At 46.2% G+C, this 25,751-nt stretch overlaps 1 protein-coding gene across 1 annotated transcript in view; it reads left to right on the top strand.

Moving 5' to 3' along the window:
* The window catches only part of SGTB (small glutamine rich tetratricopeptide repeat co-chaperone beta), a 169,058-nt gene that overhangs the window by 102,085 nt on the left and 41,222 nt on the right, over positions 1-25,751 (top strand). The window contains exons 9-10 of the mRNA XM_069222839.1: positions 24,424-24,461; positions 24,563-24,646. Coding sequence (XP_069078940.1) covers positions 24,424-24,461; positions 24,563-24,646 — 122 coding nt within the window. The remainder of the gene's footprint in view (positions 1-24,423; positions 24,462-24,562; positions 24,647-25,751) is intronic.

Raw genomic sequence — 25,751 nt, 5'->3', positions numbered from 1 at the left:
GTGAGTATGTCACGTGGTGGGGAGAGCGCCCGGTTCACTGTGAAATAGGTATCTGGACAAAGTGGAGAGCCTATGCAGAAGCATCCACCGAAATGTAAAAAAGAAAGGAATGCAAAAGCTGAGGACTTTAAGTGAATGTCCTCTGAAACCCAATCAGCAGGAAAGGGGCAAATGTTTCAATGTGCAAGTAACCTGACGTGGGCCACTATAAACCATCCATACTGAGGCAGACCATCATTTCTAACAGCATATTTGTGTTTATTTTAAACATAATGTAAACAGAACACATGATCAGGGTGATCATTTATTAATTGCCCAAAATAGGAACATTCATCTTCCTTGAAGCCAGCGTTGATTGCACTGATCCCAGCTGTGGTGATATAGAAGTTCACGCACATTAGCAGCTTCTCATGACATGCAAAGAACCCAGTATTCATTCATCATATAACATCATAGCCCAGTGCCAAGAGTCGTGCTGGCTTCAGTCTTCTGCCTTTAAAAAGGGGTGTGCTCTGGGAAATATGCACAGATTGTGTTGTTTTCCAGCAGGACAGCAGAAGATAGGTTGCATAATACGTGCCCTCACCACCCATCACTGAGTTGATCAATTTTGTGAAGCTTAAACATGAACAAATTTTTTACTACCTGCTCTTTCACCGACATTAACAGAGAAAAGTGCATTGAGCCCTTTGTCACCCTTTGGAGGTGTAGACACATTGTACGCTCTGGTAGCTTATCTGCGATTGTGAGACATCCCTTGCTGTATCCCTAGGTAGTTACAGGAGGAGTGTACATATACCACCTCATTTTGAGTGACCCAGGACTGTTAAGAGGTAAAATGAGTCTGAGGGTCCTGTTAGCGCACTGTAACACTATAATCTTGGGCAGTTTGTGCACCTGATTCCACGGTTCTCTGAGGAACTCGGAATAGCGCACAGAAGCTGTCTTAGCAACCGTCATTATTCACAGTATTCCACTCTGGACATTGTTTTGGCAGCACAAACTCCTTCAGGTATTTTCCCTATAGTTAGAAACATTGGGTGGAAGAGCAGTTTACAGGCAACGGGGAAAGGCTGTTTACACTCTTCTACTAATCAGAAATTGTTCCCAGACTATTCCACTCATTTCAGATTTAGTGCAGCCCTTGAAGTCAATCTATAAATGTTGCAGATGCCTTCAATAGGCTGCTTGATTTCCATCACACACTCTGATACAAAGACATTTCAGTTCTTTACCAATGCCTTCTTTGACTCTTTTACAAAAAACTGATGGCAGGCCCACCTCTCACAACACTAGCCCTATTTTCCTCATGCGGGCACAAACTGGTGTTTTCAGCCCAATATTCCAAGCTTAGATGTTTACATCACTGGTGGGAAACTGAAGCCTGCATTATATTGACTTCTTCTGTTTGTATAACCCCTTGATATTAAGGTCTCATTGGGAATGAAGGCCATTCTGTTTTACTGTCCCAAAGGAACTTTGCATGAATGTTAACTTTGACTCAATTGTGAAGACTTCCTTGCATATTTCTCCTTTTTGTATTCAACTGTTGTGCCTAATTTGACTTGCTTAGAGATAGCAGAGGGCTATGAAAATGCTGTGGGGGAAGTACTCCAATTGAAGAACGCATACAAGCAAGTTAATTTTTCAGTTGGCAGTTGCAAAGTATTTAGAATAAAAAGCTGCTTTATGTATTATTTTCCTTGATCAAGGTAAAATTCTTGATGCTGTACTGTGAATGGAGTTTGGCCTGTCAGTACATTTAAGGACGTAAACATCATTGATTATACATGGTGGGCGTATTAACAGAGGTTTCTTTCTATATATATGGCTTACAGGTTAATTTATACCCAAGTAAAAAACTAAACACACCTACTGTGAAGAATACAGTTAGTACGGCAGAAATTGGGGATTGCCAACTAGGGCGATGACTTGATCTACTTCTTGAAAGCAAGAGCTATACAAGCATTTGTAATGCAATGGGTCTCGCATTTGCTTGACTTAAAGCTATTAGCGTTGTAAAGTCCTAACCAGACTTTTATTGCCACATGAATTGAAAATGAAAAGTAATACAATTTTACTTAGGCGAGCCAATTTTAAAGCGCCATCCCATGAGCGTGAAGAAGTACACAAAAGGAAGCAGAAGTTCGCTTGCAGTCAAACATATCGGCAGTTATGCAGTTATCCATGTAACAGGGTCGATGGCATGCAAAGCACTTAATTACTGCCCAGCGAGATCGCACTGCATAGAAAATAAAATAAAAAGTAGTCCAGAAGCCATGCAGAAAACATGGAGCCTCGTATGTTTTCAGTAGTTGGACTGTGCTCTCGTGGCGGGCTAAACACCGGAAAAGGCATGACATTTGCATGCCTTTCACAAATGAAATCAAGCGATTTTTAAAAGGCAAGCCCATGAACCAGCAAAAGTGATGGGCGTGGTTAAAAGCCCACAGAGAGATTACAGCAGGCTAGAGCGATTGCGCGCTGGACCCTAAACAGGACAAACTTGCCAGGACACTGTTCCTTTTTTGTTCCAAGATAAGTTTAGTTTAGATCCCATCCCTTCTTCTGCTTGTTCAATGAACAAAAATGCAAAAAATTTCAAGCTTAAGGAAAGATCACACTTAATTATAGTGAAATACTCTTGGAAAGTGCTTTGGCTCTTTTAGTGTTTGTACATGGGATGAGTTGGATGGCTACCTGAAACCTCTTCCACATTCAATCAAATAAGATTACTTTTTATTCTTCCCAGAGGTGATGAGGATTAACCATGTCTAATAATAAAAAGCCCCAGGTATACAGTCACCATGTTTATGGCTTTATTTTTGTCTACAAAACTCAACAGTCTGCTTGGAATTTCCTGTTTGCAAGATGATGTCAAAGAAATCAAGGTGCAGTTGATTTGCATTTTTATTGTAAGTATTATATTCATATCTAGCCATGTCACCACAGGTACGTGCATTCTGTTTTTACTCACACCTTTGCTCTTCTGGTGTTCAGCCAGTTAAAGGAATACAGGTCTAACACTCAGAACATGCAGCATAATCGGGTTTTCAGACTGCAAAAACAGTATGTGTTCTCAAGTGCCTACAACAACATTTATTCTGGTTCCTTAATGGGAGCTGCCAGTCTCTTCCCACACTAATGTTCAGGGAGTACACTGCACCTGCTGATAGGAATGTCCAGATTATATACATGATGAATTCCTGTGCCAAAGAGCTCTGGGTTCTTCGCAATCTCCAATAATGAAACGCCATTCAGAAGGTCTATGTTCCTCCTTGGTTCCCATACCCAAAATGTGCCATTAGATCTTTAGTTGCAGAATCAGAAACATTTGAGCTAGAAGTAGTGTTGGCATCACAGTTTTTTCACACTGCTTTTCAGCAGATGAATAAAGCAGAAGGCTAAAACCTAAATTCTGACATCTATTCAACACAAGGCTCATCTTTGCAGTGAACACTAGGCTAGGGGGTGTTAACACTGTGAGCAGACATTGGTCTTTGATCCCTGTGTGAATCTTCAGAAAGCTTTTCTTATAATAGTGAAGGCATTTTTAGTACCTTCTATGAACCAAATGTACATTCTACCTATTACTGTCTTAAACCATTATTCTGTTATCTGTTCAAGGCATCTGATTGTGTCTGCTTCTTTAGCAATTAAATAAATTATCTCTTAGGTGGCTTTTTAACTTCCACCATTTTTTAAACATGCCAGAATGGTTAGGTTTATTTATTTGTGAAATATAGAGCGACACCCTAACCAATGGTGCAGCTGGTGCTTTACTAATAACAATTCAGGTATAGTAGAACATCTTTATATATTCAGTTTCCAGCTGAATCAGCATACCTGGCACTATCTAAAAGGGAGGAGAATACTAGTGTAGAAAGAATCCAAATAAGAGTTTTAAAGATTTTTTAAGAAGGTAAGGAGGTTTGAAATTATTATTCTGGATATCCAGGACTCCGCTCTATAGTCTGATGGCTAGATAGTATAAGTTCTGCATTGTAGTCTTGGTTTTCTTTGCTTTTGCAACCTTCTGTGTCAGCCATGGCTTTCCTCTTGTTACTTTCTATCTCACTGTGGCGTGGACTTTTTCTTGCCAGTAGCCTTGAAGCCAACAGTGTACCACCTTTTGTGTTGTATGGGTGATCTTGAAATTGATACATGCTTCTAGCTGTAGACAGTGTAGTTTTCCTAGGATTAGTTATGTGATCTGACTTTCTTGTATTGTTTTTACCAGTTGTGCTGCAGCACATAGAAGGGTTTTAAGGGGTGAGACTGTTGATTCAGGTAGCCCTGCTAAAACTGCATTGCCTCTGCCTATATGGAAGAGTACCAAAGCTGAACAGAGATCCGAAGTCTTGGTGGGATGGAGCTCTTGATTGTATTTAATAGGTGCAAGAGGTATGTAGCTGTTCATGCCAGCTTACTGACATGTCTCAGTATAGACGTTTCTGAACTCCTCTGGATATAGTTATCCATCCCTCTTTTGGTCACATAGACTCACCAAAGAAATTCCAGGGCATACATCCAAATCATGGTTCCTCCTCATCAGTCATTTTCTGCATCATGGCAATAGGCACAATCTACCTCTACTGAATAAAGGTCTCTTAAAATTGTTGGCCAACAAGCTTGCGCCTGGTCTCAGGCCTTCAAGGCCATGGAAAGTTTAAAAATGTGTGATTACCTGACCTCATGCTGAGGTGTCACCTAAAAACCTTTAATGTCATTACTGTTTTTTTTCGTCTCTTGTACATCACTAAATTAGGCACGCTTCTTGTGGTGAGTAGCTCTCTAAACAACCTGGATGATAGTTCTGCTTAATTGATTGTACTTCTAAACCTTCACGTGACTTTTCACTCATTTGAGATGATCTCCATCCTCTTCAGTTACATTGACATTTTGGACTACATCCTTGACTGCTTCTAATCCATTGGCTAGGAGCAGGTTCTTCAAATAAAATCGAGGTGTTTCTCAACTTCCACATGGTATGGAGTACTTCATTTATCAACTCTGTTTACATTTATTTCATTAATACATAAAGACATTGGGCAGTATGCTGACTGCTCAAGAGTATCCATTCTTTGCTATGCTGTTTGCACACAGTTATGTTTTAGAGTGTTTTCAGCAAGTGAAATTCAACACCTGAAGCTGTGTCTTGAATTATTGCAGTGTTGGTGGCTGCCAGCTTCCTAAAACTCAGCACAGCAAACATTTAATTCCTCCGGATGTTGCTCCTTGAAGCTGTCCCAGTAACATCCCTTCACTTTCAGCTTATTCAGTCAAATACCATGGCTTTGTGGTCTACTCATCCCTTTGTTTGAAAGGTTTGCACTGAAAACAACAAATCATAATCTCCCCATCTTCAATTGCTAACAAAATAGACATTTATAAATACCTGATCTTTTTTAATAGTGTAATTCTTAGTTTTTAACAAATTCAGTTATGCTGATGTTCTTCTTGCTTCTTCTTTTCTTCTGTTTAGTACTACTTGCTGGTATAAAGGCCGTCTTCATTCTATTGACCACAAAAAATTAAGTTATAAGATTAATGACAGTATCCTCTACATTTGTTGATGCTTGCCTTCCATCTTATTTCCCCCTTTTCGTTTAAACTCCTTGTCTTTCATCCCTCTTTCTATCCACCATACTAGCCTTTGGACAAACTCATCATTTCAGAAGACCACATTTACACTTTTAGCAAAGGATAAGGATGCATCTCTTATGTCCTAGACTTACTCTCAGTGAATCTGTCCCTTGATGTATAAAGCCTGATTCTTTCACGCAAATCTTTTTTTTATAACTTGAAAGAATCCTTTCCCTGATTGGCTGTACTTTGAAGATTTTGGCGCCAGTCATTTTCAGTGGCCTAACTGAAGGCTCATCTTCATGCTACTAATGAAATTTTTCCGGATACTGATTTTTGAGGGATGCTTCTAACTATATATTCCTCACCTTTAGAAAAATCCCAGGCCCAGACTTGATCCAGATTTTCAACTGCAATTCTAGCTGCGTGCCATAATGGTGCTATCAGGCCCTGAACTGGCCCCTCACTGCTTCGAAATGGACAGCATGTAGCATATATTGACGCCATTCTTGCATGCTGTTGTCTTTTCCTTTCTTTTGGTCCACTTTGACATCGATCTGGGGGTCTGCTCCCAAACTTGCTGTACCATCATCAAAATTCCAAAAGCCAGTGTACCATGGGAAAATATCTCCGCTCAAGACAACAAGTCTTAAACTGAGTCGTGACTGCAGGAAGCAAATGTCCATGACAGATAGATGCAACATTGGTCTGTGGTGCCTTGATTCAGAGTTCTGTGATAAATGCTCCCTGATGTGCCCCAAGGCTATCAGAGAGTGGGAAAGTGATTGCCCTAAAAAAAACAATTGCTCAGCCATTCCAGTTTAAGTGACCACTCCCACGCTGATCTTCCTCTAAGTCTTCTGCTTAGTCTAATACCAAGACAGCCCTAAGCATTAGAAGGCCAAATGATATCTATCCTCTATTTGCCACACCCTTGGAGATGAGAAGCCTGCAGTCGGAACTCCAAGGCCCGACTGGCCTGATGGCTTCTTTCTCTGAGTCCATTCCAGGACTGGTTCTGGCATGCACAACTTTCCCAGGTTGTTGTCGACCCCACAGCTATCAGAAGCTTTCAAGGAGAGCATGCTGCAGATTTCCAAGACAATGGTGGGTCTAACCGGAGCACTTTTGCTCCCCATGGAACTGCAGGGGCCACTAGTTGCAATTCTATCAACTGACTATGTTGGGCCTCATTTTGGTTCTCTACCGCCCCACACTTCCACACGGGCACCAGTGTCAACCATATCCCTGGTAGTACAAGCAAGAGTGGTTTACGAAGGACTTATTTTAGAGAAACAATAATAATATTGGGGGATGTCTGTCTTGCCCACAAATCCGTAGATAAGTCAGATATACACCAGATTTACTATTGCTTCTCTAAAACAAGTCCACAGTGAACCAGTGTTATTTGTACCTCTGTTGTTTACCCATGGTTCTTGATTGGGATATTGGGTATCCCTTTTGTTTACAACTTGGTTGTTGATTGGGATATAGTGTGTCCCTTTTATTTATGACTATGACATCAGCGTGCCCATTTCAGTTCCAGTCCAAACACTGATCTCTGAACTGGAGCAAATGTTGACCACAATGCACCTATGTTGTGGTAGGAAATCACAAACGTGCAGCCTTCAACTTTGGATGATGTCCAGCATCTCCCCTGGTTGGAGGCCCTGATCAGCCTGGATTTAGATGCAGCTCAGGGGCTTGGAGGTTGGAAGCCCTGATCAGCTTGGATTTAGATGCAGTTCAGGGGCTGCATGGATATGTCACTCGATGAACATGAGGCTGACAATTTAACTCCCCTCCCCCTATACTGACCCTGGATTATACCTTGACTTAAAAAATGCTAGTGGTTTAAACACCTCTCCTGCGACTGAATTCCAGTCTCCACCAGGCTTAATCAAGGATGAAAGTGCCTCTTTTGCATTTGTTTTCTGCAAGACATCAGAAGTACTTGACTTGCAGTGATTTACTGTTGAAGCAAGACCAAACTTGCTGACACATAGTTTACAGCTTGGCCTGCCACATCTGAGCTCTTTCTGCCATTTAGCAATACCCTCCAGCCACTTTGATGACCTCCTGGAACAAGCCATGCTTGTCTCCCTCAATTAGTTTCCCACTTGTCCTTGACTGACAGGCCCTTTGATGGATCCACTCTTTGGAGAAAAGCTTGATGTGGCAAAAAGTGTTTTGAAGATAGCTTCTTTATGGGACATCCCATAGGCTTTCATTTCACCCTCCTGCATGTCCCCATCAAGAGGACTCCGACGGATGTATTGCACTCTGCTGTGGGGGCAATGGTCCTGTACACATTTCCACCACTATCTCTTCTACCTCTGTGTCTGAGGAAGATAAATTCAAGTTACTTTGATGACCCTAGATTGGATCAAGAGAGTATAGTTGAACCTAAGTGTTTGCCCTCACTCCATCCATCTCTTTGGGAGGACCTCGGTCTCAGGAACAGGGCAGTGCCCTACAGCCAAATCTCCAAAATGTACATCTTTATGGTTAGTGATTGACCGGTAACAAATGAGTTATTTGGTCTTGCCCGCTGAAGTAGTGGATGTGATTCTTGCAGATAGGCGCCCTTTAGCTAAATCCATCTATTTGAGGCATTGGGAGAAAAATATGACCAAACGTTGGGACCATCAGCTTGATCCTCTACAGACCAAGTTATCTAATGTTCTGTGGTTTGTTTTCTTTGGCCCAACAAGGCTTTGTGGTAGGCACAGTGTTAAGGTAACTGCTCAGAGACTCAGCCCAGTCAACCGTAGTTTAATGAATAGCAGTTCACTCGGTACCACCAACCAAAGCAGCCCACAGGTTCTCCCAGCTCTCCCAACTGACAAAGAATCCCCACCGCAGTCAACCTTACCACATTCCAAGAGGACACTGTGGTTGACAGTGTTCTCCAAGAATCAGCCAGGACTCTGTAAACATCTGTAGTAAAACACAACACATCCCCCTTACTCACACAAATAATATGAGAACTTAGAATAAAGTAAAAGATAACTATGAATGAGAACAATGACAAAATACAATAAGATTTGAACATCTTAAGCCACATAATCCTTTAACCATTGTGGCTTGCGATGAGCTCTGGGGTTCCTTTCCAACTCAGTCGGAACCCCAGACAAGTTGGACCGATGCATAGCTGAATTAGATTCATTAGGATTTGATAAACTATTGAATCCATCATGCAAACAAAATCCAGATGAGTCCAGACGATGAGATCCAGATGAGTTTCTCCATTTCACAATCCTGGACATGCTCCACACATCATTGTTGTCCAATATCACAACATTCCGCTTTAGATCTTTGATACAGAAAGGACCCATGAATCCGGATCTCCCTTTCCTTCCAAACCCAGGTTTTTTCACCAACACAATTTCACCCACAGTCCATTTAACCTCAGAGGCATTATGTTTGGAATCATATCTAACTTTGTATTTCTGTTGATAAGATCTCCTAAGTCCACGCCCCTTGTTCAACTTCTCACTTAGTTGCTCTGACTGCAACAGCATTCCACTCATCCATGCTGGATTCATTTTAGTGCCACCCATTCTGCCTCTCAAACACACAAAAGGAGAAATAAAAGTGACAGCATTGGGAGTATTACAATGCGGCCACCACATCTCTCTCAGCAAGTCAGACAATGGTGTCCTAGTTCGAACAGCTTCTTGAACACAATATTTCACCATCCTGTTCATCCTCTCAGCAAGACCATTAGCCTGAGGTAAATACAGAGCCGTCCTTAGATGCACCACAGCCAATGACTTCAGAAAATCTTGCATTTCCTGAGAAATCAATTGCACCCCAAGTGAGAGAACTCCTCTTTTAAAAACTCAATCACAGCCTTAGTGCCCAACGTACCTACACATTTCGTTACTACCCACTTTGAGGTATAATCCACCAGTAGTATCGCATAACGTTCATTGGCAGGTAATAAATGGAACGAGCCCATGAAATCAAGTCCCAGCTTCATCCATGGTTTTTCTGGTACATCCACAGGAGAAAGAGGAGCCTTACGCACAGACTTGCACTTATCGCTGTGTGCACAACATACACACTCCTTCACCACAGCTTCGACATCCCAATCTAAACCTGGCCACCAATACACTTCTCTCAACCTTGATTTAGTCAAATTCCTACCCATGTGGCCCTCATGTGCTAAATTGATGATTTTATCCCTCGCACCCAAAGGTGGGATGGTCTTATATCCTCTGAATAACTCCCCTTTATCACAACAAAGTTCACCTCTCACATTCCAGAACCCCTTCAATGCATCAGGAATCTCCTTAAAATCTGGCCACCCCTTTACAATAAACTCTGCAAGTACCTTCCTGTGAAGATCTTCCTCTTTTGCACACCTCCATTCATCTTCAGATATGGCTACTTCTCTCACCCAACTGATCACTCCAACAGTATCCACCCCTTCATCTTCACCATCAACAGGAGCATGTGACAAGAAATCTGCTACACTATTTCTTGTACCAGGTATGTATTCTACTTGGAAATTGTACTCCATCAGACTCTCAACCCACCTTTTTATTCTAGGTGTCAAATCTTCATTCTTCCTAGAAGAAAAGATTAAATAAGAGGTCTGTGGTCCGTCCTTATCACAAAGGGCAAGCCCCATAGATAAAACTTGAAATGCTTGACTGCCCAAAAGCATGCAAGTGCCTCCCTCTCAATGACTGAATAATTCTGCTCCGCACCTTTAAGAGAACGGGAAGCAAAACCAATTACTTTCTCTTCCCCCTTCACTTTCTGAGTCAAAACAGACCCCAAATCATCAATACTCACATCTGTGTACAATATGGTTTTAGAAAACACATCAAAATGTCCTAAAGTGGGCATTTTACCAGTACTGTTTTTCACAAAGTCAAAAGCAATTTTACATTCACCAGTCCAATTGAATTCTGTACTGCTTTTCAGAAGAGACCTCAAAGGCTGAACCATACTTGAAAAATTGGCAATAAATTTGGAGTAATACTCCGCCAGACCTGGAAATGATCTAACACTATCTTTATCTTTTGGTTCAGGTGCCTGAATAATGGAGTCAACCAACTCCATTTTAGGTTTAATGCCTTCACCTGAAATGGTGTGACCTAAATAAGTTACAGCCGTAACCCTCAATTTGCATCTTTACAGTCAACCCAGATAAAGCCAGCTTCCTAAGTACTTCCCTCAATATCCTGTTGTGGTCACTTAGGGGGTCATTACAACCCTGGCGGACGGTGTTAAAGCAGCGGAAATACCGCAAACAGGCCGGCGGACAAAAAAAGGGAATCATGACCCTGGCGGAAACCGCCAGTAAAGACAGCCACTTTAACACTTCGCCCGCCACGGCGGTACAGACAAGCAGCGCGGCAGTCACCGCCAACAGACAGGCGGAACACAATGTACCGCCCATACTATTACAACCCGCCAATCCGCCACCTTTTCTGGGGCGGATTCACTGTGGATAAAAACACGGCGGAAACAGCTTTTGCTATGGGAAAACGCTCACCTTAACATATCCCACAAGGAACGAGGAATCCATGGAGCCGGAACTCCAAATACTCCCTGCCCTTGTGTTTCTGCTCTTCTACGACCAACAGCTACGTAGGCGCCGCAGACAACGGTGAGTACTGCACCTACGACATGGGGGGGGGGGGGATGCAAAAGTTAGGGGAACAGCCCCACCCTCGCATATTACAACATACACACCAATGCATTCACAAAAATCACAGTACCAACCCACAATCCCCCCGGAAGAATGAATACACAAAGCGAAAATCGGTCAAACAATGTAATGTGCCAATATACATGTCATACAAAAATATACAGATATATATTTGAAAATCAGTCATAATTATATACAATACGAGAAGTAGTGCAGATATGTACATAACAATGTCCGTGCACCATCAGTCCAAAAATACATGGGCGAGGCCCACAAACGATACCTGACCACAATCGGAGAGAACACTGCTGGGGCATCAGATAGAAATACTACAGGCACCTCAGGGGGAAGGGAAGGGGGGCACCTCAGCCGGATGACTGCAAAGCCAGATCCACGACGGGGCTCCATGCCCATTTATGCCCTCCTGGGGAGTGCAAAGCCACAGTCTCTCAAGTCTCTACAGTGGGTGGGTTGCCCACTGTGCCATCCTGAGGAGTGCAAAGCCACAGTCTCTCAAGTCTCTACAGTGGGTGGGTTGCCCACTGTGCCATCCTGGGGAGTGCAAAGCCACAGTCTCTCAAGTCTCTACAGTGGGTGGGTTGCCCACTGTGCCATCCTGGGGAGTGCAAAGCCACAGTCTCTCAAGTTGATGCAGGTCTCTACTGGTACTGGGGGGGACTGGTGCCCAGACTGGATGAGTGTCCCCGTGAAAGGTCGTGTCCTGTCACTGTCCCAGCTGCACATGGGATAAGGATGCCTGATGTGGCGGGCCATTCATTCCTACCCGGTGCATTGCCCTGTTCAGCGGTGCTTAGCCATGGGGGTCTTTGCCATGTTCAGCGGTGCTTTGCCATGGCCGTTCAGGACTGTTCAGCGATGCTTTGACATGGCGGTTCAGGACTGTTCATCGGTGCTTTGCCATGGCGGTCTTTGCCCTGTTCAGCGGTGCTTTGCCATGGCGGTCTTTGCCCTGTTCAGCGGTGCTTTGCCATGGCGGTTCAGGACTGTTCAGCGGTGCTTTGCCATGGCGTTCAGGACTGTTCAGCGGTGCTTTGACATGGCGGTTCAGGACTGTTCATCGGTGCTTTGCCATGGCGGTCTTTGCCCTGTTCAGCGGTGCTTTGCCATGGCGGTCTTTGCCCTGTTCAGCGGTGCTTTGCCATGGCGGTTCAGGACTGTTCAGCGGTGCTTTGCCATGGCGGTTCAGGACTGTTCAGCGGTGCTTTGCCATGGCAGTTCAGGACAGTTCAGCGGTGCTTTGCCATGGCGGTTCTGATAAGGACATTGGTGTGTGGCATGACGTTCTATACACTGGACATTGGTGTGTGGCATGACGTTTCATCATTGCCCAGCGGGGCTGTGGCAGCCGGGGCCCTCCTGGGCACTGACTCCGGCGGTGGTCTCCTGACCAGTGACGATACTTGGGCCCTCCTGGGCTGTGACTCTGGCGGTGGTCTCCTGACCAGTGACGATAGTGGGGCCCTACTGGGCACTGACTCCGGCGGTGGCAGTGGTCTCCTGACCAGTGACGATACTTGGGCCCTCCTGGGGTGTGACTCTGTCGGTGGTCTCCTGACCAGTGACGATAGTGGGGCCCTCCTGGGCACTGACTCCGGCGGTGGCAGTGGTCTCCTGACCAGTGACGATACTTGGGCCCTCCTGGGCTGTGACTCTGGCGGTGGTCTCCGGACCAGTGACGACGGTGCTGGCGGTTGTGTCTCGACCGCCGGAAATGATGGCGCACTTCTCCGCCGTGACACTCACAACAGGCTGGGCAGACTTCCTCTGGCCCTTCCCCACCTTTGGTGGAGTCACAGCTGACTCTCCAATCCCCTTGGAACCCATGTCAGTTGTTTTCCCACCTGGAGTCTTAACACGGTCCCGTCGTCCACTCTCCAATTTTATTGCCTTTACCGGGGGTGGGCTGCCAGTGCCCTGGCTCCGGGTCCTACTGGCTGCCCTGGTGGCCGGTGCACTCCAAAAACCTTGAACAGGCACCACTGGTATTGTAGGCTTTTTGGCTGAGGCGCTACGACGGGACTGATGAATTGGAGGGGGTGGGGTGGGGGCAAAAAGGTCAACTTTACAGAGGGAGAGTTTCTGACGAACACTGGGCTGGGTAGCTGGAGGGGGTCTGGGAGTGGAGGAAGAGGAGGTGGTTGTCGGAGGTGTCACTTTAGGTGTTTTGGGTGCAGGTACTGGAGGCTGTCGTGAGGTGGATGGATGTTGGGTGAGTGATTGCTGGCGTTTGTGTACTTTGGGAGGGGGCGTCACAGACACACTGGGAGAGGACACAGGGGACGTGTAAATGGCAGTGGAGGTGGTGAGTGCAGGTGAGCGGGGTGTGGTGCTGGGTGTTCTGGTGCGAGTCCTAGTGGCTGTAGATGTAGTGCATGCAGGTGAGAGTGTAGACGACACTGGGAGGGAGGAGGGAGGAGGGAGAAGAGGAGGAGGGGGACACAGTGGAGGCAGTGGATGTTGTTGTGTCTGTATGTGGGTGAGGTTTGCGTGAGTGCTTGTGGTGTGTGTGGTGCCTATGTTTGCTTGAGCTACTTGGGTATGTTGACTTGTGTGCATGCTGGTCTGTAGGTGTGCTTGGGATAGGCTGGGGTACAGGAGATTGGGTCTGGGTGGAGGAAGTTGGAGAGGGGAGGCTAGACCCAGGGACAATTGCTGCCATCAGTGCTGAGGCCAAAGATTGCAGGGTTCGCTGAAGGACAGCCTGACCAGAATGAATGCCCTCCAGGAATGCATTACCGTGTTGCAACTCTCGTTCTACACCCTGGATGGCATTCACAATGGTAGACTGCCCAACAGTGAGTGACCTGAGGAGGTCAATGGCCTCCTCACTGAGGGCAGCATGGGTGACTGGGGCAGGGCCTGAGGTGCCTGGGGCGAAGGTGATGCCCACCTTCCTGGGTGAGCGGGCACGGGGCGAACGCTGAGGGGCTGCTGGGACGGCGGTGCTGGTAGGGGAGGTGGCGGCTGTACCTGCAGAGGTGGGGGGCACAGATGGTGCCGCCACCACAAGGGAGCTCCCATCGTCGAACGAGTCTGTGTCGCTGCTTGGTGATCCGTTGGCCGACGTGAAGCTCCCCTCGCCCTCCGTCCCACTGGTGCATTCAGAGTCTATGGTGTGGCCCTCCATGGCCATGGGAGATGCAGCTCGTGCTCCGGTGCCACTGTACCTCTGCCTGTTGATGCTGATGTACAAAAGGACAGGGAGAGCAGACAAAGGGGGGGAGACAGAAGAAAGAGGGTTTTAGTGCATGGCATACCGCTACCGTTGGCGGACAAGACAAACGCAGATGCCCCCTGCATTACGCCGTGCTCCTGCCCTCTGCACATGCAATTTCTGGGATAAGGCCTATATGGCAATGGTAGACATCAGCGCACATGGATGCCACAGTGGCAACTATACCCCGACTTGGCACTCTGCTGAGGTGGGGTAGAGTGCCACATGGGCTACATTACGGAGGGGCCTTGCCTACCGAACTCGCCCTGGCCTAGGGACACCCACAGCCCACCTCCACCACCCAGACACCTCCACTGCACGCAAAGTCAGCAGAATGAGGTTGTACTCACCCCCTTGTGTCTGCTGTGATGCCCTCAAGCGCCCATCCAACTCCGGGTAGGCCACCGCCAGGATCCGGAACATCAGGGGGGTCATGGTGCGACGGGCACCCCTCTCACGTTGGGAGGCCATCCCCAGCTGAGCTTCCGTCGTCTTCTTGCTGCAGCGGCGAATGTCCTCCCATCTCTTACGGCAGTGGGTGCCCCGTCTCTGGTGGGCCCCCAGGGTCCGGACCTCCTTAGCGATGGCACACCAAATGTCCCTCTTCTGGTGGGCGCTGACCTACATGACATGTATAAGGGAAGAGGAACAGTCATTACCAACTGCACCGTTGTTGTGAGTGGCCCCCTCCCTACTCTGGCCATGTGGCCCATTCATTCCCATGCATTAATGTTCTATGGACTCTGCCCCCTTCCCTCTTCCAACCAGCCCTCTCCACCCAGGCCTAGCCTATACAACGTGCTCCCTGTGTACTAACCTGTTGGTCTGGAGGACCGTAGAGTAGCGTGTACTGGGGGCGGACCTCGTCTACCAGTATCTCCAACTCCTGTGCAGTGAAGGCAGGGGCCCTTTCCCCAGACGCAGCAGCCATCGTCGCCTCCAGACCGAGGTCACAGCAGCACTTGCAGTGTAGGTCCTCTCCTGTCGAAGGTCAGGTATCTAGTGATTGAACAGATAGAAAATGGCGGTGACGTCCGCGGCGGTGCGCATCATCAACGCCAGCGCACCTGTTCATTGGCTCCTGGGACCCATAGGGTCCAATGTTAACCAATGCAGCATTGCGCCGCGGTCTACGACCGCCTACCGCGACGGTGTGTAATGCCAGTGCTGTTACCCCACAATCCCATTGTCCCAGTTTAGAGGTCAGGCAGCCGCCATTTCAGGGGCCCACATGGCTTCATTTCATACTGCGTCACACATAGCTAGGCCTACACTCAACACACATACAGGAAGGGTTATGTGAGTGGTGTAGTCTTGTGTGTGACTGTGGGTACATACCTGGAGGAATAATGACTGGTCCTTCGTAGGCACCGTCTGCTGGGACATATGAGAAGATGGCGGAATCCCCCGGTGTACCGACCGCTGGTGGACCTGTTGACAATGGAAGAGCGACATGTCATCGTAACCTACCGGTTTGACCGTGCCACAATCCAGGAACTATGTACCCAGTTGGAGCCAGACCTGATGTCACCAATCCGCCATCCGACTGGAATCCCCCCTGACGTGCAGGTGCTGTCAGTGCTCCATTTCCTTGCAAGTGGGTCTTTTCAGACAACAGTGGCCATGGCATCAGGGATGTCCCAGCCTATGTTTTCCAACGTGTTGTCCAGAGTGTTGGCTGCCCTGCTGAAACACGTAAGGAGATACATAATTTTCCCTCAGGTGGAGGATTTGCCTACAGTGAAAGGTGACTTCTATGCCCTTGGACATATCCCCAACGTCATAGGTGCTATTGATGGTACCTATGTAGCTCTGGTCCCCCCCCACAGGAGTGAACAGGTGTACAGGAACAGGAAGAGTTATCATTCCATGAATGTACAGATGGTATGTTTGGCAGACCAGTACATCTTGCAGGTAAATGCTATGTTCCCTGGCTCAGTGCATGACGTCTACATCCTGCGAAATAGCAGCATCCCTGATATGATGGGTCAACTCCAGAGGCACCGTGTATGGCTTTTGGGGGACTCTGGTTACCCCAACCTTTCGTGGCTATTGACCCCAGTGAGGAATCCCAGGACCAGGGCAGAGGAACGCTACAATGAGGCCTATGGGCAGACTAGGAGGGTGATCGAACGCACCTTTGGCCTCCTGAAGGCCAGGTTCAGGTGCCTCCATATGACAGGTGGATCCCTAGTCTACTCACCGAAGAAGGTGTGCGACATCATCATCGCCTGCTCCATGCTCCATAATTTGGCTTTGCGACGCCAGGTGCCTTTTCTGCAGGAGGATGATCCAGATGACGGTGTTGTAGCAGCTGTGGAGCCTGTGGACAGTGATGAGGATGAAGCTGATGAAGAAGACAATGACAACAGGGAGTCAGTCATACAGCAATATTTCCAGTGAGACACAGGTGAGAACATTTTCATTTTTAGCATTACATTAACTTTCACACGTCTACCTCTATCCAGTTTTTCGATTTAAGTCAACATTTGGTAACTGAGTTGTACCCTTCCATTACAGTGTCACAGGTGTGGTTACCTATGTGTCAACTGCTTGCATCCTTCAAGGGCTTGTGATGTGTGACATAGGTATGTTAGCTTTAGAATGGTACACCCATTATGACACTGTCATTGATAATACATTTTTACTAAATCACAGACTGACTCCAGATTGTTTTGTGTTTCAAGGGTGTTTATTGAAGTGCTCAGAAATGGGAGGGGGTTGTAAAATGAGGATGGGTGATGGTGGAGGAATGTCCATGGCAGAGTCCAGTCTATTAGTCTCACAGGTGCACTGCCCATCTGGGCATAGGAAGAGGAGCTGGGGCAGTTAAAGTATGGACAGGGTAACAAAGTGGGACAGTGGGAGGACAATCAGGGTGGTGTCATTTCCTGGCAGGGGTCTTGCCATCTTGCTCTGTCCTGTTCCTGGATCTCAGGGACCGCTTGCGTGGTGGTTGTCCGTCTGCAGGGGGTGGGGTGCTGGTGTGTTGGTCCTGTGGCGGGGCGTCCTGTCCACTAGCGCCGGCGGAGGTGGAGGCATTTCATCGTCCTGGCTAGTGTCAGGTGCCCCTTGGAGTGCCACGGTGTCCCTCAAGGTCTGCTGTATGTCCTTCAGCACCCCTACGATGGTGCCCAGGGCGGAGCTGATGGTCCTGAGCTCCTCCCTGAACCCCAAATACAGTTCGTCCTGCAGGCGCAGGGTCTCCTGCAACTTGTCCAGAACCGTCGCCATCGTCTCCTGGGAGTGGTGGTATGCTCCCATGATGGAGGAGAGGGCCTCTTGGAGAGTGGGTTCCCTTGGCCTGTCCGCCCCCCGTCGCACAGCAGCCCTCCCAGTTCCCCTGTGTTCCTGTGCCTCCGTCCCCTGGACCGTTTGCCCAGTACCACTTCTCCCAGGTCCCTGTTGTTGTTGGGGTGGTGGGTTAGCCTGGGTGCCCTGTAGTGGTGGACACACCGCTGATTGACCTGTCCTGGGTAGGGAGGTTTGGGCCCGCTGGGTGGGTGCTGTGCTGGTGTTACCAGAGGGTGGAAGGTCGGTGTTGGGCTGTGCCTGTGCAAGGGGAACCGACTGTCCCGAGGCCCACGATGGTCCGGGCTGGTCATCAGGATCCAGTAGGGCAGAGCTGCTCTCGTCACTGTGGGCCTCTTCTGGGGGTGGAGTGGTGTTGTCTGGACCCTCTGGTGTGGTCATGGTCCTTCGGGTTCCTGCAGGGGCATAAGAGCATGATAATTGCATGTGTGTGTGTGTAATGGTGTGCAATTGGTGGGTGTTTGTGTACCCCAGTGCATGCATTCCTGTGTGTGAGTTTGTGTGGTGATGGTTGGGGGGGTGTACTGGGTATGTGCAGTGGGCATGCTTTAGTGAGGGGTGTCCATGCTTAGTTCTGGCATGCAGGGCTTGGTGTTGGGATGGGTGGTTTGTGTCATGGGTACATTAGTGAGGAGTTGTAGTGATAGGGGAGGGGGCGAGGGAGGGGGTGTGTGATAGCATGCAGGTAGGGTGGGGGATATGATAGTTAAGAATTTACTTACCAGTGTCCCATCCTCCACCGACTCCTGCGAGGCCCTCAGGATGCAAGATGGTCAAGACTTGCTCCTCCCATGTTGTTAGTTGTGGGTGAGGAGGTGGTGGTCCGCCGCCAGTCCGCTGCACCGCGATGTTGTGTCTGGAGACCGTTGAACGCACCTTCCCCCGTAGGTCGTTCCACCTCTTCCTGATGTCCTCCCTATTTCTTGGGTACTGTCCCACGGCGTTGACCCTGTCCACTATTCTGCGCCATAACTCCATCTTCCTGGCTATTGATGTGTGCTGTACCTGTGCTCCAAATAGCTGTGGCTCTACCCGGAGGATTTCCTCCACCATGACCCTGAGCTCCTCCTCGGAGAAGCAGGGGTGTCTTTGGCGTGCCATGGGGTGGTGTGGGTGATGTGTGGGGTGGTGTATGTGGTGATGAGTGTGGTGAGTGTAGTGGTGTGTGGTGTTTTGTGCGTGGATGTTGTGTGGGTGATGGTGTTGTGTGCCTCTGTGTAGTGGGGTTGTCTATTCTGTGCTCTCTCTCTGTCGCCTTCGTGTCTAATGTTTGGTTGTAGGGGTTTGTGGGTGATGTGGGTGTGTGTTTTATATTGTGTTTGGTGTGTGGGAGTGTTGTTTGTAAGTGTATCAGGTGTGTGTATTTTGAATTGTCCAATGTGGCGGTGTTTTGGAGATGTGTGTGTATTTTGAGCGCGGCAGTGTGTACCGCCAATGGAATACCGCGGTTGAAAGACCGCCGCGTGGATTCGTGGGTCGTGATAGCATGGGCGTGTTTCTGTTGGCGTGGAGGATTTGTTTTCGACTGTTTAACACTGACCCTTGGTGTGGCGGTGTTGTGTGGGTGTCTGAATTTCGGCAGATTGCAAGATGTGTGTCATAATAGCTGTGGCGGAATGCCGCCGCGGCGGCGGTGTATTGGCGGTCTTCTGCACAGCGGTAAGCGCCTTTTACCGCCAATGTTGTAATGACCCCCTTAATGTCTTCCCATGCTCTAAGATATCATCTTGGAAGAATAAAATGCCAGAAACACCTTCCAGAACTTTCTTCATTGTACATTGGAAACAAGCTGCAGCCAAAGCTAGCCCAAACGGCATTCTTAAGAACTGATATGCTTTCAGCGGTGTCACAAAAGACATAAGTGCCTAGAATCCGGATGAAGAACAATTTGGTGGTAGGCTGATGATAGATTAAGAACACTGAAAAATGTTGAACCTCCCAGCCCAGATAGTTTCTCCGAAATGTTCGGTAAAGGTTGACAATCCACCCATATGTGTTTATTGAGATCTCTGAGGTCCACACACATACAAATCTGTTTCCCACCCTCCTTAGGTGCCAAAATTATTGGGGCCAACCACTCAGGAGACTCAATTTCTTCAATTACTCCCAAGTCTAATAATCTTCTGAGCTCTCTTCTGAGGGGTTCTAACATCAATTTAGGGACTTTCCTCACTTTGTGTACTGTAGGAATTGCACTACTTTTAAGAATAATCTTGTGTTCAAACCCCTTAAGACACCCCAGTTCATCATTGAACTCTGTGGGAAATTCTTTAAGAATATCAAGATTTGCACTCTGTTCACACACAACCATGACCTGACACGAAGAGTTGGGATCCAGCTTGATGCCCATGTCCCGTTGATGTCGCCAACCCAACAGATTATCACCTCGCTTCGCCACATAAACCTTCCCTACAGTCATTCTGTCTTGAAATTGAATTGTCATCACTCTGTAACCTATTACCTCAATTTTGGTGCCACCATAACTCACTGGATTAATGTCAGGTTCTTCCAAGGAACCACACTTATCACCAAAGATCATATGCCAATTCTTGTCACCTATCATAGTGTAAGGAGATCCTGAATCTGCTAACACTTTAACTACCTTGTCATCAATCGTGACAGTACATTCAGGCATGACAACCTTCATCCACAGCTCCAACATTACTTACAACACAACTATCATCTGACTTCACACAGAACACCATTTTCCTCATACTGTCCGCAATAGAGTCCACACTCAGTTGTCTATCACCTTTGCAAACTCTTGCATAATGACCCCTTTTCCCACACTTTCTACAAGTGGAATTCTTAGCATAGCAAGTTGAGCTATTAGCAGTATGTCCCGGGTTACCACAATAATAACATCGCATTTCCTCATTTTTTCCCCTCTTTCCCTTACAGAAACAGTGGATTTATTGTCAAGGCTCACTTTCAACACCTCATCACGATCATGAGTCACTTTTATGGTGTCAGTCTCAATAATAGTATGTGTTTCAGGAAGATTCATCTCTTTGATCCAGTTACTAGTACTTTCCATTCCTTCCACTATTGCAATAGCCTCCTTTAAGTCAGGATTTTTTGTTAATAGTTTTTCTTGAACACGTCTGCTGTTGGTGCAACGTACAAGTTGATCTCTCATGAGGGAGTCAGTAAGGTCACCAAAATCACACATGCGTGCTAATGTTCGTAGGGAAGCAACAAAATTCCCCACTCTTGCAAAAAATGTATGTCTTTCCAGAAAGACATTTAGCTTGGATTCAAAATGCTCTGCCAGCATTTTAACTGACATTTCATAAACATCTCTGGGTTCACCTTTTCCTCCTCCAGTTGTTAATGTCTCTAAGCTGTCATAAATGTTTCTGCCTTCCACCCCTAAATTGTGCAAAAGCACACCTTGTTTCCTTACAGGGGAAATTTTTTCTCCTCCAATGGCTATTAAATAGGAGTCAAATAAATTCTTCCATCGTTTCCATGGTAAAATTGGTTCACCTTTGTCTGACAAGAATGCAGGAGGTTGTGACATTGTAGTATTTGCCATCATAGAGAAAATATAAAAGAAAATATATAAGGAATAAATATGTAAAGCACAACAATAACTCCTCATATAGTGGAAGAGAAATTAAACTTTCAAAATGGCCACCAGAGAGTACAAACTGGATGCTTCAAATATTGTACCAATAAATTATACTCCCAATATGGCCGCCAACAGTTCCGCGCGTTTTAGCACTGATGCAACAAGCTTGGTTGCTTCAAATAGTGTCTTCATAAGTTGTACTCTCAATATGGCCGCCAACAGTTCCACGCTGTGTTCACGCGCACGTTATAGAACTAACAAGACGGTCAGTTGCTTCTCGCCCATGCGCGTTTACATCTGCGTTTATCCACGTTTATCCGCGTTTACATCCACCAGTAACAAACAGCCTGATTTCACTTGAAAATCGGGTGTGGAAACGCGCGTAATATAAACACCCGGATTGCCAAATCCTTGCACACCACACCGCAGTGCCTCGAAAACAGCCCAGAGAGAGACGCTCACCAGTATAAGTTCTCGCACCTCGAAGGATGGGGCCACGGCGGTGTAATCTTCATCTCAAAGGTTGGGAAACCTTGGTCTCCTGAAAGCGACGCCTGGCAGCCGGCTCACATCAGAAACATCTATCTGTCTGTCCAGGAGAGGTTGGTGGTGATGCCTGTCTCCTCCAGGCAGCTCGTCGCCAGTGTTAAGGTAACTGCTCAGAGACTCAGCCCAGTCAAACGTAGTTTAATTAATTATAGCATTTCACTCGGTACCACCAACTAAAGAAGCCCACAGGTTCTCCCAGCTCTCCCAACTGACAAAAAATCCCCACTGCAGTCAACCTTACCACATTCCAGGAGAACACTGTGGTTGACAGAGTTCTCCAAGAATCAGCCAGGACTCTGTAAACATCTGCAAAGTGGTAAAACACAACACACAGCAATAGGTTACATGTCAGCCCTTGCTGCCTTTTTACATTTGCTTTACCAACCTTCATTGTAAGCCATCCGTTGGGATGCGGTTCTTGGAATGATTGACACATGTTTCCATTGATGTCCTCCTTTATGCCTCAAATAAAACCTTAATTTAGTCCATATGTTTTCTAATGTGCATACAATTCGAGCCAGTGCACTGCTGCTCTCTACTGCTCGTCACCATCAAGACATTTTTTCTTATCGCTGTCACATCTGCTCGCCACCTCAATGAGCTGTAGGCAGTGTCGGTGCAACCTCACTAACTTATTTTCTGACAATTGATGCAGAGAACCCAGGCTTCCTTTCCACCATATCTTTCGCCCTTCCGCCTTTATCTTCTCTTGGCCACATCCCTCGAAAGAGGATGAGTCTTCACTGAATTGATCTAGGAAGTGTTTAGATAGAGTGCAGAAACAAAATACTATGTCGATGACTAACTTGTCAGGGGGGCATTGCCAGTGCTAAGAAGGAAAGACAGTACAGAAACGGACTGTCTAGATGGATCATCCTCACGGACATTAAGACATGTTATGCCGTGGCCAAGAAAGAGCTGTCTGTGGGACTATGGGCTCATTCCACCAGATCTACAGCTGCTTCAACAGCATGCTGGATGTCTACCAGGCTGATGCTTGGGCATTTCTGCATACATTCACCAAACACTACTGCCTCAACAGTCAGAGAAGGCCATTAAACGTGTTCGTTTCTGCAAGACGTTTTGGCATGAATCCATTCCTTAGACCTTCTACCATTTGGAAAGTAGTGCTTGTGTATCTGTTTGAAAGGTGAGGAATATGCAGTTAGAGGTATTTATCAGGAGAAAATAACTTACCTTCAGTGATGCACTTACTGTGGATACTTTAGCCACAGATTCCTCACTGCCCTCTTTCCCCTCTCCCTGTTCTGTGAAGTGGACTCGGGTGTCTATAAAAAGGTCCCAAGATGATTTTGGCACCCAGCCCCCCCCCCCCACCCCCAAAATCTCTCCTGGTTGATTTGTGTGTGAGGGCACAGAAAAGTGCAAGAAAAAATGGACGTCAGGGCGCATGGGTGGCACCTGTATGCAGCTTAATGCAGTCACCTACAGGTCAGCACCATCGGAGAGCCTAGAAGCGCTACCTACCGGTGCACAGGAGAAATTCCTGTTGAAAATCTGATCCACTCTCCCATCTGGCAGTATTTTAAAGGACGGGAATCTGCAGTTAGAAGGAGTATCCACCAGAAAAAGCTTTACTGAAGCAGGACTATGGAAGGCAGGCCAAGCGATTAAAATGAAGGAAATACCATTTCATGTATACTAAAGGAATTATTTTGTTAAATTCTAGAGATGCAGGGTTAGAATGGTATTACTAAAGGGTTGAGGGATCAAACATAAAAAAAGTACTACTTCTTGCAATAAAGCTTCGGGAGAACTAGAGATAAGAAATAGTAACTTCATTGTTTAGTGCGTTGCAAAGAGAAAGGAAAGCGTTCTTACAGACCTATGTGATGCTGCTTCGCTCTGTGGAACATTTAAAACATAGTGCTTGGAAATGTCAACATGCATGGTAGGATTGCATGTAACAACATACACTTCCATTTCAGCAAGATCTCCATTGCATTGTATAGCATATACTTTGTCTTTTCTTTATAGTATTTGTCTGATAGTAATAATAACTTTATTAATTCCAAGAAACATAGCGGGCAAGGTGAGGTGCACAGTCGGTTACACTGGCCCAAGACAGTCATTTGTGAGCTTCAGTGTATTTTCAAAGCGTTAACCAAGGGTATATCAAAAATTAGTTAAACCCTTGGGTAAGCAGTGCAGCTGTCGTGTAGGCCAACTTGATCATTTCACTGCTTTAAATTACTAGAAAGCATCATACCATATGATTGAGGGAAGAGTTAAGTGGTAAAAAATATTTAATTTGAATTACTTTTCTCCCTATTTTGTTATCCTCTGTTATGTGACACTAAGGTACTTAAACCCGACACTAAAGCTCACAAGTGTGATACCTCGTGAAGGTGACCTGATTTGTACCAAACTATTATAGCTACTGTTTTACTGTCATTAAAGTGCATCACCCCATGAAGGAATGTGTTAACAAACAAAAGAAAATCTTTCTGTAAATAAGACATATTTTTTGTTTTGTAGGCAGCAAGTTTAATGCAGAATCCTCAAGTGCAACAACTGTAAGTGTTTACATTAAAGAGTGGTGGAATAGGATGGTGTTTGAAGCATTCCAGTGAATCTTTAGATCCTAACATGCTCACACCCTCCTCGATTGTTCCAGAATGTCAGGGATGATGTCCGATGCTGTTGGGGGCCCTGCTGCTGGTGTAGGTGGCCTAACAGATCTTTCAAGCCTTATTCAAGCGTAAGTATGACAGCTTTTTTAAACTGGTGCTTTAAAGTAAGGTGTGATATGACACAAATAGCAGAAATAACACAACGTTAATTATGTTAGTTATTAGCGTTGTTTAGCAGAGCATGTTAATAATCATTAATCTTCTGACCTAGTACGTTTTACAATCAGAAAGCATTTATTACTATGCTATAATATTTCAATTGCAGGGGTTCTCCTGCAATTCCACTGTTGGATTTACTGCTCTCTGCCTGTAGGATGCCAGAATCCTTTGAAAAGGAAGGCAAAACCAAAGAGAGATAATATGTATACCCATGTCTTTTTTTGAACTGTAGTACCGCAACTTGTTTCAGGCTTTTCCTACCTCATTAATGTGCAGTGGCGATAAATTGATGGATTGTGTTGATCAATGGACAATACCTACAGTTATTACCAATAACTTTATGTGAATAACATGGTGTGTTCTCTGTAGATCTACCCTGTCATATATAATGTTGACCAATACCAAAGGGGAGAGAAGATATGGCTAGCATCTAACTTTGTAAACAGTTTTTGCATTACAGTTCGTACTTACTTATTTGACCCTAGAGTTCATTACAGGATAACACTAATTTCAGAATGCATAGATGATAGTTCAGATTGCGTTCAACACTTTTCCACAATAAGGACTTCCCACAGTATACCATTAGCATTGCTTTCCCTTACAGTGAGTGAGTTTATTCGCTCTCCATGACATCAAACAACAAAGCTAACTAACTAGCTGCCGCTCTATAGCACTGTTGACAACTTAAACTACAAACATTGACAAGTCCTTCTTTGGTGGCAAACGAATAAAACTATGGTTTGCAAAAACTCTGGACAATAAGTAGATGGATTCTGCTCTCCACAAAGTTAGTTGTAAGAAAGAAGTGATGCTAATTTGACACCACACTGGGTATAAGGAAATATAATTATTTTATTTTCTCAGTATCATGCAAATATGTTTTCTGTCAAATGTCCACGCCAAGAAGAACTTCTTTGTTTCTTTCTTCAGATAACTCGTCTAAGGATTCGGAGATCGTCTTCTCTCCTGCATCTCTTAGGGTGACTCTTGGGAGAATAATGAAGGAGTCTGAGA

Source organism: Pleurodeles waltl, chromosome 1_1 (assembly GCF_031143425.1).
Source record: "Pleurodeles waltl isolate 20211129_DDA chromosome 1_1, aPleWal1.hap1.20221129, whole genome shotgun sequence".
Classification (NCBI taxonomy): Eukaryota; Metazoa; Chordata; class Amphibia; order Caudata; family Salamandridae; genus Pleurodeles; species Pleurodeles waltl.
Note: the sequence above shows the minus strand (reverse complement) of the source record. Positions and strands in the feature narration are given on the sequence as shown.